Source organism: Cebidichthys violaceus, unplaced genomic scaffold (genome assembly GCF_023349555.1).
Source record: "Cebidichthys violaceus isolate CVI_PGR_0920_01 unplaced genomic scaffold, fCebVio1.0.p SCAF_28, whole genome shotgun sequence".
NCBI classification, from domain to species: Eukaryota; Metazoa; Chordata; class Actinopteri; order Perciformes; family Stichaeidae; genus Cebidichthys; species Cebidichthys violaceus.
Genome location: NW_027176461.1, coordinates 247921 through 261479, shown reverse-complemented (window position 1 = coordinate 261479; position 13559 = coordinate 247921). Strand labels below are relative to the sequence as shown.

The following is a 13559-nucleotide window of genomic DNA, read 5'->3' as shown; positions in this document are numbered from 1 at the left end:
CACATCCAGTTGTTGATTTGTTCAATGCATTTAGCCAGTCCCTGTATGGGATTATAGTCTCCTGGTGATATAGTTATGTAGATTTGTGTGATAAATAAATATTTTTTTTAAGAATAAAGTTGTCTCATCTGCCAGTTTGCTTAATATAATATTTCTTTCCATTTTATATCGTGGCAAAAAAACAAAAAAGGCCACGGGACACCTCAAACGAGCCTAACGAACCAATCAGCTCCCGTTAACTGAAACACGTGGCTGGCATACGTCATACGCATTACGCGCATGCGTACGCGCTAACCCCGCCCCCCTCCCCATCAGCCCTTCAGCCGCGCAGAATGGCGGCTCTTTTGGAATCTCTTCTGTGGAAGAAAGTGGACGTTAAAACGGTCTTGGACTGGCTAAAGAATGACGAGGTATGTCTGAAATGATTACGAGCCACGTGACTGAGACGTCTTACGCGCGCTCGCCCTTATATGATGTGTTTTAAGAGATGACATAGCTAACAAGTGATTGTAAACAAAACTTTTAGCCTATCGAGCTAGGTTAGCTGTAGCCTTGAATGGGATGGACTGCAGACGAGACCATTACGTTGTCAACCATCTTTCCAGAAAATGTTGTATTAAAACATAATTTTGCACAGCCGTTTGCTCCTGTTGTAAGTAATATTACTATCTGAAGAGAGCTGCGCAGTTTTGCGGATGTTAGTCCGTGCATTGTTAGCTAATGTTGGGTCAACAAGCTACTTTCTGCAATGTCCTGCAGCTGAGCAGCAAAACGACCTCGTTACTCTCTACTTCATCATGCACTAGATAGGGTTGATTATGGCAGTTATTTTATCTTTATGAATTATATATCTGTCTCAGTTCATTGTTTCCTAACACGTATGTCTCTCTTTTCAACAGGAAGGTGAACGGCTGGCATTGAGAGAACCTGAGGTGACAGTTCACAAACAAGAGTTTGTCCCATTTCTTCTAAACTTCCTGAGAGAGCAGAGCAGTCGAGCACTGACTCATGGCCCCGCCACGCCGGCCAAGACCCCCAGCCACCCCAGACCTGGTGCCCAGACTCAGTGCGCCACTGACAGGAAGGGCTGCAGGTCTGCTGGTGGTGGTGGAGCTGGTTCTCGGAGTGCCAGCCGGGTCCAGCTGTTTTCTCCATCTGCCTCAGTGTCGCCTGGTTCAGAGTGGGACTCTACCGGTCAGTCAGGGTCCCAGTCTCTGAGTGGGGTCAACGCCTTCAGCAGCCCCTCCTCCTTTGCTACAGGATGGAGCCCCGCCTCCAGGCCTTCAGGCTCTGAACGCCGGTCCGGCCAGAGGATCAGTCTGGGAGACTACATGGTTTCTCCCCCTGACCTCCAGAAAAGCCCCAGCTTCCAGTCCCAGAAGGGTCGCAAGAAAGGTGGTGGCAACACGGCAGCGGGGGGACAAGGGAAACATGGAGGGTGGCGGGGAGGACATCAAGGTGATGAGACCGGGCGATGGGAAAGCGGGGGAAGAAGGTCGGGTAGAGGAGGAGGGAACAGTAGGCTAAGCGAGCAGGCTTCACCTCCGTCTGTGGGGCAGCTCAACTTCAACAACTTGGAGGACTTCCCTCCTGTTGGGTCATCACCCATTTCACCTGCGTAAGTCCAAACAACTATAGGGTTAGACAAAAGAACAACACTGACTCCATTGTTGATTTTTTTTTTTTTAGATTTGTCTTAACGTTTTCATTATCCTTCAGGGCATCCAAACCATCTCGAAGAATAAACCCAACGCCAGTCAGTGCAGAACGGCCTCACTCCAAACCTAAGACGTGCTTCACCTCCACCCCGTTCAGTGAATCTTCTAGTCCCTCGTTAGCTGTAGAGGCACTTGAGGGGTCGCTGACGGTGGGCAGTCCTCTGAGCCTGCAGGAAGAGAGGGAGCTGCTCAAGAGAGAAAAGTAAGTGCACATGCAGGATTAATCTGACATGAAAGTTGACATTATTTGATGAGTGGACAAGGCTTTCTAGTCTATACACTCATTATGATGCTGGTATTCTTTTACAGTTTTTTACGTATACGTCACAATATACACTTTCTATATTTTCCCATCATTATTAACGATAGCCTCTGCTGTTTCTGTTAACTTTATTTTACCTCTGTTGCTTCATAATCAGAGATTTCTTGTTTTTAGGACAAAGCGAGCTCAGCAGGTTGGCTCTCCTCTACTGTCCTCTCTGGACCCGTGCACCCCCACCAAGTTAGGACTGAGGACGGGGTCTAAAGTTACACCAGAGCTGCAGACAGCCTGTCCTGAACCATCCAAAGTCACCTTCTCTGTGGAACTGGATCTCCTAGCAGAGCTGTACTGTACCTGCATTACTGGTGAGTGACCACAAGGTGGTGGTAATGTGCTAAAACAATTTGTTTATATATAACACTTTCTTGTTTGTGTTGTCGTGTCTTACAGAAAACCTTGTGCCAAACATTTTCCTTGAGCTTTTCTTTGTGGTGCAGTTGCTAACGTCTCAATCCCCTCACACTCACGATGAGGATGAACAGGAAAGTTTGTGTACAGTGAATTCAGGTGTGTAATCAGTATGTTTGTCACATTAGTCCTATATAACTATAATAATAGGATTTTTCAACTTTTTGTTTGAATTAAAATGGATATTGAGCAACTTTCTTTTTACATTTTCAGAAATCCTCGAGAGATGTTACCTGAGACAAGTACACAACTGTGTGTATTTTGCGGTGAAGGTTCTGGAGAATCAGTTTCAGTGAGTTGTTTTATACCACATTTCCTGAATTTTGCTCCCTAATTAAGTGATTCCGCTCATCCGGTCTCCCCGAGTTGATCCCTAAATACGTATTCTTTGGTAGGTTGGTAGCTCATTTGGACAAGTGTACCTTGCGTCTACTGGCAGAGAACGACCGGGTGGCGTCTTTCTCTCCGGCTCTCAGGGGCCACCTGGCTCAGGCCCAGGAGGGAAGCACCTCCAAGGTAACACACTTGTACTGTGTTGTACTGCCATCAATGCTTATTAGTGGCCGAGTGTTACTGAATATGATAAAATATTAGTACCAATACTTTATGCTTTTTTTTTTTTTAAGACGCCACCTGTTTTCAGATTTATTTATATCTTTATTAGATTATGTTAATAATGTTTAAAGCTGGTTGATTTACTGATTAGTCCATCTGCGTTACATTAATCTGCAGCTATTTTGATAGTTTATTATCAATTATTGATAATAAATAATTTTGAGTCATTTTTCAAGCAAAGATACAAAATATTTTACTGAATCAGCTTCTCAAAAGGGATAAATGGCAATATTTCCTTCAGTTACATGATATTAAGTTGATATCTTTTGGTTTTGGACTGCTGCTAGGACAAAACAGTCTTTGATAATAGAAAAAATAGCAGTTGGTTGCAGCCATATTGTTTAATAAATATATTGTATGTGCCTCTCCCTTTACCTATTATTATAATACAGTAACTACTAACACAATCTGTCTATAGAAAACTACTTCCTGTTTAGTTGATGTGTTTTTATTCCTCCATGTGTTCCAGCTCTCTCCTTCAGTCTCCACTTTCATCCACTCTGTCCCGTTCCAGCCTGCTACTGACAACCGGTCCAACTTCGGTAGTGACAAGGCCTTCCACACCTTTAAAAAACAGAGGTATACCACGATGTGTTTGTTCTTTTGCACAGCTGCCCTCTCAGTACATGTCCAGTAAAAATAGTTCATTATTAGAACCGGGCTACAGGCGCCGCACTACAAGAAACAGCTGAATTAGAGCTAATCGTCACTTTTGCGTTTGGTGTTTCTGCTCTTTTCTCAGAGATATTTTTTACGAGGTGTTACGAGAATGGGAGGACTTTCACAAAGAGCAGGGCTGGAACTTTGACGCTGCTCTCGGCAGCAGGATAAGGCAAGTCCAGTTGACTTTCAGTCTTTTTATACCTTGTGGAGTTATTTAAATGTTAAAAAATGGTTTCTATCTAATGCATCTTTCTGATCTATTTTTATATTTTGTTGCTTTTTTAAAACATTTTTTAGAGGAATGATGAGTCAGCTGACCTCTGCAGGAAACCATTCTCATTTTGCTCGTCTGTTCCTGAAGCAGCTTATTCAGGTAGACTGGCACCTCATTCTCACCTAAACTATAGATCTTAACAAATACTTTTTACTATATCAAATGGGCTTTTATCTACCGTGATAACGTTTCTCCTTTAAACAGAATAGTGGCACCTTGCACACAGTTGGTACACTAAATCCTTTTATGTTTTTTGTAGACGTGTAAAGGCCCCCGTGTGAACAGCTCCCCCGGGGATACTCCTGATGCGGACCTGCTCGGCATGCTGGGAGCCGACAGCCTCGGGCGTTTGAAGCGTCTTGAGGAGCGTCTCATCCAGCCTCAGGGAGTCGTCGGGCCCTGCCCTCCACCATCCTTTCCTGGTCACCAGGAGTTCTTCAGGGACTTCCTGCAGACAGCTAGCTGGTAGGCAAATACTAATTACACTAGATCATATCAAAAATGTATATAATATATATAAAGCGAGAAGCTTTTAGTCTCTGTGATCTAACATGTCTAACATTTTGTGTACCAGCTGCCAGCTGAACCAGCACCTACAGGACAGCCTGTGTCAGCAGCTCCTCCAGCTGGACGAGGTGTCCATCCTGAGTCCTCCTGCTTCCATCGCGGAGGTAGAGGTGGACGGAGACGGGGACATGGAGCAGCAGGTATGCCCTCAGAGTCAGACAAAGGGATGTTATCGTGTGCCCTGTCAGTTTGGATCAAGCTGAAACTGTTTCAGCGTGGATAGTCCATAAAATTGCAAACACACTGGATTCAGAAAAGACCGATCTGACCAACATGCGGTTAATCATTATATAAACCTTTTGTCTGTCCATCAGGATGAGAAGCAGCGGTTCACCTCAGTGCTGCTCCTCGCTCGTCTTCTGGCGAAGTTTCTGGGATTCATTTCCTTTCTGCCTTACCAAACGTCTGAGAGACCATCCAGGGAGATACAGGACACTGCTATAGCCCTGCGTAGCAAGGTGAGGGAATAAAAAGGTTTATAAACTACTTAAAATAGAGCAGATAAAAGCCAAGCTAAATGATTGTTTTCCTCTCAGTGGGTGTGTTGTATCTCATTAAGGAACCTCTAAAATGTCCCTATTAAGATCAATGAATACATGTGTATTCACAGAGTGTTCCAGTGCTGGATGTTTGTGCTGTGCTGAGGAACAGCATGAGAAGGAGGCGCACCATCCTGACTGTGCCCTGGCTGGTGGAGTTCCTCTCCATGATGGACTTCATTGGTCCCCTCCTGCTCTGCTATAGGACGGCACTGGGCAAGCTGCTCCTCCTGTACAGGTCTGTCTCCATTTCTGCACATTTGTTCCACAAACGTTTGTTAAAGAAGAGACAGCTGTGGTAAAATGTCAAATAAATGCACTTTTGGTGGCATACCATTTGCTTCAACTTGTAGTGTAAAAAACACTTGTCTCACAGAGCCTCTTTTTTTTCTGTGTGCTTGTAGGAGGATGCTGCTGGCCAGATGTGGAGAAATGTGTTACCTGAACAAGCTACTAATGGTGTCTATGTTGGGTTGGCTTTTCCAGGTGAGACACGACTTGTGGATGTTATTTGATCGTGGATTGAGTTGTAAAACATGACCTGCAGAGTGCACTTCTTTGTGTTTGTCTGATATTCATGTTTACAAAACAGTCAAATGTAACTGAACTTGTGTAGATCCCGGTGATTCCTGAGGATATTTTCTTCACCAATGAGTTCACTGAGGTGGCCAAGCTGGAGGACAGCACCACGAGTGCTGCGGGGCTCGTAAGTCAAACATTCTTAAGTAGCTGTTTGTCCATAAAATGATGCTGGTTTGTCAGTTGTACTGAGGTTTCTCTTGACATTTTGTAGGACTGCATTCCTCTGGTGGATCAGCAGCTTCTCTACACATGTTGTCCATTTCTTGGTGAGTGGAATGTGGAAAGACGTTTTTACATTTTGTGGTTAGGGTTAGAGTTTTAAGGTAAAACCCTGTTAATCAGGAGCCGGATAGCTTCGATCACATTTGGTATGTTCACTACAAATGGGCCATGAAGCAACATGCACATATTAACAATGTGTTTCAGGTGAGTTCCGTAAGCTCTTGGCTGCCTTTGTGTCCGGAAGCGCCGCCAAAAGTGGAGGAATCATCCGCAAGATCACTCCCACTTCTGCCGAGCTGAAGGACACGCCGACCACCAACAGGTCGCAGCAGAAGCTACAGGTGAGTCGACAGGAGTGGCGGGTGAAGTGAAATATGGAACGACGTCTCTGCATTACCTTTTGTGCGAGTATTTAAACCACTTGCATGTGACAGGTGGACCTCGAGCAAGCCTTCTTTCACAACCAGCCGCCGTCGTTGCGTCGCACCGTGGAGTTTATAGCTGAGCGAGTTGGATCCAACGCCGTCAAGCACATGAAGTTAGTGTCACAGAGTGTGCGCAGAAACCCATTTCTAAATGAACTGTTTCTTCACTTTCCTTTATTTTGATTAGAATAGCAGTTAATCAACCTGCAACTTTGGTTGGTTGCCTTCCTAAGAGGCTTGTGACTGTGCAACAGTCCACATTTACCAGCACTTAGGTGTGAATTCACCACCCTTTGTAGATGTAAACTCACATCATCAAACCTGAACTGTATGTCATCTTAGTCATTTTTGTTTATCTTTGTGTGTGTGTGTTCACTCCGTTTTATTTGGGGATCCTCATCAGGGCCACATTAGTGAGTGAGTTGGTGGAGCGCGGTGAGAAGATGCTGCGAGATGGTCTGAAGTCGCCAAACTCCAATCCTTCAAAGCTGAATGACTCCATCTGTGCTCAGCTGTGTGTCGCTGGAGTGGAGGCCCTGGCAAAAGCCACCAGGTACGACGGCTTCTTTTACAAGCAGCCAGCAACAGTGTTCCTCCAAGTCCATAGATTTAATAGGATATTAGTACCTGGTTAGTGTTGGAGGTAAAAGAAAAGGTTGCCCTTCTGGGTTGCTCAACACACCGTTGGCGTTTCACGACTGCGTGGTAATCTCAATGTGTTTTTTCAGATTCTGCTGTGAGAAGAGTCCAGAGGCCGTACGGATTCTGCTCTCCGATGAGACGTCCCCTGCTGTACGTCCTGTTTAAATCACGTGCAAAAATGATTCCCACAAACGCATCTAGCAAGGTTTTTTTTTATTTTTATTTTTATTTTTTTTATTTTTTTTAAACACTTGTGTGTGTGTTTCCATGTTTTTTAGGTCCTGACCACATCTGAAAACATCACCAAACGTCTTGCTACAGAAAAGGCCTGCAGCTGGCTCTCCGCCAACATCACAGGTAGCCGCTCGTGTTTCTGCATGTTTTCACTGCGTTGAATACAAATCACACTCTAAATTGATTCTTTCTGTTTTCCAGTCTGTTGTTGCTTAAGACGTGCAACCAATGAGACATTGTTGTTGTTGCTTGTTATTTGTATTCCAAATAGATTTCAAAAAGTAGTTTCTAACTTGAAACCAGACATTCTTTAATAATGTGTTGAATAATTAATTTTGAATGTTAAGCAACTTGTCTGTAGGGAGGTACCAATCCAACTTTTTTCTCTGGATTCTGACACCTCAACTTTAGGATTTTTGCCGACACCAATCAGTGATTGAATCTTTTTTTCACAAATTTAATTTGAAATCATTAATATTTAAGGCAGCAGGAGGCCAGGGGTCGTTGGTGGCCCGCCGTTACTGAATGAATGTTGAATGAGCAGAAACGCAACATTATCAAAAATATATTCATACCGATCTGCTAAACAAGGTCGGTGTTTGGGCCAAAACTGATCTGCGTCTCGGGTCAGTGGATCCATATTTTGATATCGCTGCAAATTGATTTTCATGCCACGATGAATAATAGCTGCTGGCTTCCATGAAGGCAGGAGAAAGCATTTAGTTCTCTAAAGTAAAACACTGTTACATGCCTGGGTTCCAATGTAAAACTCTAAATATTCTGTTTTTTATTTTTCTTATTGCACTGGACTGATTTGAAATTGTGCAAGGACGTCTTATTTTTCTGCTCACTAAAACTATGCGATGATACTGTTATGAAGTGAACATGCAAAAACTCTGGTGTGATCCAGAACCTTAAAGCTCTCTGCGCTGCTGAGATCTTGTTACAGAACGTCATTGTAGATGAAAGGAAAAACCAAACCAGTGCTGCGATTTAAAGTTCCCTGAGGACATCCATCTAGGATTTTCTTTCTTTTTTCTTATCAGCCCTGATAAGACGAGAGTGGAAGAGCAGGTGTGATCGTGTGATGAAGGCCGTGGAGGGGGCCCTGCTAGAGCTGGTAACCAAGGAGGAGCCGTCGACCACTCCCAAGAGGAAACAAGGAGGCGAGAGAGTGACATCCTGCCCGCCGCACTGCGACCACAGCGCTTCACTGCCCTCTGACATCATCATTGAGATGAAGGTAGGCCTGCATGAGAGGAGGAAGTTTTCCTTTACATTTACTTCGAGGAAAGTAAATCTAAGAATAAGTTGCATCTTCAGATAATTACCTTACCTAGAAAAATAGATTATGTCTGTCTGAAATTTTAATTTAGGAGTTGCTGAGCATTGCAGTAGGCCCCCGGTCTGATGAGGAGCTGCTCACCAGCTGTCAGGTGAAAACTCTGCTACAGAGAGTGGTAGACACACTGGCCTGCAGAAAGGTACATGAAGCACACAATTGCAAAACTTGTGGATTTACTGATTTTTGCCAGTAGTCATCACACTCTGTTCTTCTTTTCTCTTCACTTAGTTCTCAACTGTGGTGTCGGAGCAGATGCTGCTGAACTTGACTGTCCTGCTGGCCTGCAAGCTGGGTAAGAGAAGACGGTTAATACCAGGAGAGCTATGTCTTGATGACATGCAACGTGTTCACTGTTTAGCTATAAGCTCATTAATAGCAACGTAAAGTCTGGTTACCGTACCGTGTAACAGACCTGTTGTGTGTATCTGTCTGCTCAGTGTCTGCAGAGCTGCCCGTACTGTCTCTGTCAGGGTGCAGCGGAGGCGAAGGTCTTGTTGTGGGTCCTGGTTCAGGATCAGAGCCTCCTGTCAGAGCGCTGCTGGAGCAGCTTGCCGAGCTGTGGCAAGGCGACCGCTGTTCCTCCGCCCCCCTCCACCTGCTCTTCACCCCGCTCACCGTCACCGCGGTGCTGAAGGCCAGCGACACTGAGGTTTGTCTGCCAGTGCGATGACTGATACACAAGTATTAATGATGCTACTACAACCACGTCTACCTTTTTTTATATATGTTTTATAGGCTATTCCCCCCAAATACCTCACTGCATACTGTATGTGCACGGCCATCTGTACACCTGTAAGCATTACACATCAAGGATTTAAAGCAACAGGTGTGAAAAACACTTAAAATGATGCCATCGTCTGTGTTCACAGCATAATATATGCACTAGTTTTATTTTATTTATGGAGCTCAAAATGAGCTTTTTGGTCAGTTTTTGATTGAGAGATGCATGTTGTTTCCGTTTGTATTCCCTATTGCAGGTATTTTACATTCTTTATTATAAAAAGGTTTTTTTTAGGATTTTTTGCATCAGTTTTTACTGCTGATAGTAGAGAGACGGACGAAAGAGAGGACATGCAACAAAGGCCCCTGACCTGACTTGAACCATTATGCCACCAGCATGCTCCAAAACAGATGTTTGATGACATGTTTTGTTAGATTTAACCTTTTGTAATGCGTTCCCGTGTCTTTTTAGTGGAAGAACTACCTGTTTCTGGTTAGAAAGCTGGTTGACGGACAAGTCTTGAGCGAGGAAGAGGTCACATCTCATTGGAAGAAGCTAACAAACTTGGCCTTGCCAGCGGTGAGGGGTTCGCTGCATTTCTGTCATCTTCTATTCCTTGAAAATCCATTATCTTTGCTCGCGATTTGACCCCTTTCAACTCTTTTCTCTTGCTCACTTTGTTCTCTCAATTCTGTGTCATTTCAGGAGCTGATGGAGAATTTCCAGCTGCGGTCACAGAGTATTAAACCACCCTTGCCTCTGGCTGAGTTGCAGAGCCGCTTGGATATGCTGCAGGTCTCACAACAGACAGTAGAGGGAGCTACATGACAGCAATATCCCTACAGCATCTTTTCTGTTATCCACACTGTGTTTATGTCACATCAGTCAATGTGTTATTCAGGAGAGAGACAGATCTGGGTGACTTGTTGTTGTTGACCTTTTTTTTTTTTTTTTCTTCTTCTCGAATTGCCATCAAAGCTGTACCACAGTCAGCCTCTGCACAGAGCTTTGCAAGCTTCAGACTTTTGGTCTCTTCCTGTGAAGTGACAGCAGCCTTTCATGGATCCCTCTGCTCTTTTGCTGAGGTGACAACCAGAGAGCCCTGCCAGTCAGAAGTAGCTCGGGGACGACACCATTACACACCTTTCTTTTAGGTCTGTTAAACTTTCCTGCAAGCACACCTGGTAAATATATGATTGTGTCCGAAGGGAAATACTAGTACAGTAGATGAAACATTTCAAACAGTCGAGACCATTGCAGAGAATTGGCAAAGACATAAGACGGGTCAGCATCACACTGCCGAGGACTCAAACTGAGTAACTTCAGTGTCACCTTAAAGACTCTTTAAAACATGCAATTATGTTCCCAATTTTTTACATGAAATATTCTATCGGACAAGCCATAGTTTTTAAAGGAACTCTTGGTAATAAAACTACTTTTTGTTGGTTTTTAGACTTACCAGAGAAAATAGAAAGTCTTAATTTTAGTATAGCACTTTCACACACTGCCTTTGATCACCACAGTGATTGCATGTTTGTTCTAAGAATGCAAGACTGCAGTTTGTGATTGGTTTTTAGTTCATGTTGAACGAGTATTCACTGCATTCCCTGCTGCTTTTTAAAAGTGAAATATTTTTATGTTGCCACAAAAATAATAATAAAGAAGTATTCTGCTTTTAAATCTTATTTTTTTGTGTTGTCGTTATTGTGGCGTAATGGCGGGAAAATGTATCACTGAAACGATCCACTAATCAGATTATAAATCGTCAGCCAACAAAACAAAGTATAATCTCCAGTGTAACAATCTCAATAGTAGATGTAAGTAATAACTAAAAGGGGGATTTTAATATGGAGTCGTAGGAGGAGTTGTAGGAGGAGCGTCTCTCCTCTCTTTATTTCCAGCAGGAAGTTTAACTTCTCCGGTTGAGAGTTGAACGTTAGTTGTGACGCGGCGGGCGGTTGAACCCGCGTTCAGCCGGTAGAGGTGACTTGAACAGCGGATGGCTGGACAGTTACCTCCCGCTCTTTGAACTCTTATCGGATTAATATGAAAGAAGACTCAACAATGTCCACACGGGAGCTGTTGTTGTACACCAGCTCCGAGTTAGTCGACTGTTGAGAGAGTTGTCTTCGTCTAGAAGGCAACATGGCAAACGTTAAAGTTGCCGTTCGAGTCCGCCCTCTCAACGCAAGGTAAGTTCTAACGGTAGACAACATTAACTTAACGGTAATTAAACGGCGGTTTGAATTGACATTATTCGAGTGTTTTGACGTTAAGTTGCCTCCGCATCTCAAGTCATATCAGACCTGTTGTTACCAGTAATGTGACTTTGGCTGTTAATACTAGTAACACAAAAATATGAAGCTTCTCGTGTTGCTTTATTATAGCACTAACCTGCTTTACCGAAGTAACATAACTTAACAGAAACGAACGTTAAGCTAACTAGCTTAAAACTCAGTGGAGTGGTGCACATGGTGGACGATGACAACTGTGGCTGTCAGTAGTGTTGTCTGACTGAGCAGCTTGTGTGTGGTGCTGAGTAATGCACACAAAAAAGCTGGAGCTAGTTATAAAGAAAAGTTATAAAGAAAATAATGTGTTTTATTCAAAGCACCTTTGCTATCTCTTTATGTGCGACTGCCCCGTGTATGAATCAATATTAATGTTTTTTATAACAAGCACGTTTGATGGTGTTTTCCTATTGTTTTTGTTCATTTCATAGTACAGTAAGGGCCATAAGTATTTGGACTGTGACACATGTTTTTTCTAATTTTGCCTCTTTACACAACTCCAATGGATTTGAAATCAAGCAGTCAATATGTGCTTAAAGTGTAGACTTTCAGCTTTAATTCAATGGATATAACAACAAAACAATCACAATAACCATTTAGGACTTACAGCCCTTTTTACACAGCCCCCCCACATTTTCAGAGGCTCAAAAGTAATTGGACAAACTAACTTACAGTATGTAACAAAGGCCTTGTATGTGCTTCCTAATGTATTCTATTGATCAGATAATGAACTAGTCCAAACAGACTTAATTCTAATTTTCCTATTACACTTTTAAGCTATTCCCTTTGTTAAGTGAGAGGCATTTATGGAAAAACGTTACCCCTCATTTAATAGTGCTGTGAAATCTGCTGTTTAGGTAGCAGAGTAACACAGAGAGGTTGTAAAGTGACTTGGCTCCACTGGAGGTAAATTGCTACAACATGTTTGATAACAGATATTTAGGGGTATAGTGCATATAAAGTATAATAGTACATTGAGTTCGATTGAAGCCCTGCAGGATGGTTTGTAGGGGTGCTTACTACAGTTCCATAACAAAGCATTATTCAGGCTATGAAGGGTCAGACAATGATTCTTTCAACCCGTCTTCCTGGTATTTTGCATAACAAAAGCATTTCTCATAAATAATCTTCACTGTCATGCAAATCTCTGCATCCTGATTTCTGATTCTGTCGGTCTCACTTTCCTCTTCTCCTTTCTGAAGGATCTGTTTCCTTACTTGTATGTTTTGAATGAGGGCCTGCTGTGAGACAGAGATAACATTAACACCAGACTGGTCAGCTACATTTCTCACTCGGCCCGGGGAACAGAAGTGTGTTTTTCCCTTGTTTTTAGGATTCAGTGCGTCCCCCCCTGATAATTAAAGATGCCACTCACAAGTGCTAAAAAACATGTCGGTGCTGATTGTGCAATTGCTCGTCTTGGGTTTGTATCAACACACATTTTTACAAGGTTTACTATTTTCCACCACCAGCCTCCTCTCCTCCATGCTACTTGTGGCCTGAGATTGAAGGTTGGTGGTTTTGGGCTGGGTTGGCAAAATGAGTCCCGCATGGTGAAGCACGATTACGACAGCCTCCTAACCCACCACAGAGAAGCAGCGTTTGCACTGCCGGAAGCATCCGCCGTCATTATCGCTCCTGGAGATCGAAATTCTCTCGGCTCTAATGGTGTGATTGCCTCCAGTTTCGCGTGTGTTGCATCAGATGTGCTCGGTCCAGCTGCTGAAGCGCACATAGCTGAGTTGACCTTGTTTTACACACACACACACAAACTTGCACAAACTCTCGGATTTGTGGAAACAGCCCAGGACGAACTCATCAGAGTCAAGTCTTCGGGGTCTGTTTTCATTTGAATCTGAAGCTGGTCATTGGCGATTTCATGGAACACACACACACACACACACACACACACACACACACACACACACACACACACACACACACACAGATTCATTGTGTTAACTGTCATGTGACGGCCTCAAGTCAAGTGG

At 43.5% G+C, this 13559-nt stretch overlaps 2 protein-coding genes across 2 annotated transcripts in view; both read left to right on the top strand.

Moving 5' to 3' along the window:
• Nucleotides 1-330: 330 nt before the first annotated feature.
• Nucleotides 331-10962, top strand: cdan1 (codanin 1). The gene is made up of 28 exons (XM_068721903.1): nt 331-410; nt 900-1618; nt 1720-1920; nt 2155-2345; nt 2431-2547; nt 2662-2740; nt 2844-2964; nt 3533-3642; nt 3806-3895; nt 4024-4099; nt 4260-4465; nt 4575-4707; nt 4882-5025; nt 5178-5344; nt 5511-5592; nt 5723-5812; nt 5900-5954; nt 6115-6251; nt 6345-6448; nt 6739-6888; nt 7064-7127; nt 7256-7334; nt 8258-8454; nt 8588-8695; nt 8785-8848; nt 8994-9205; nt 9749-9856; nt 9983-10962. Exons 1-28 carry the CDS (start codon nt 333-335, stop codon nt 10103-10105), a joined length of 4005 nt encoding a protein of 1334 aa, XP_068578004.1. The 5' UTR covers nt 331-332; the 3' UTR covers nt 10106-10962.
• Nucleotides 10963-11240: 278 nt separating this feature from the next.
• stard9 (StAR-related lipid transfer (START) domain containing 9) overlaps nt 11241-13559 on the top strand; it is a 37351-nt gene continuing 35032 nt past the window's right edge. The window contains exon 1 of the mRNA XM_068721467.1: nt 11241-11469. Coding sequence (XP_068577568.1) covers nt 11423-11469 — 47 coding nt within the window. The 5' untranslated portion in view covers nt 11241-11422. The remainder of the gene's footprint in view (nt 11470-13559) is intronic.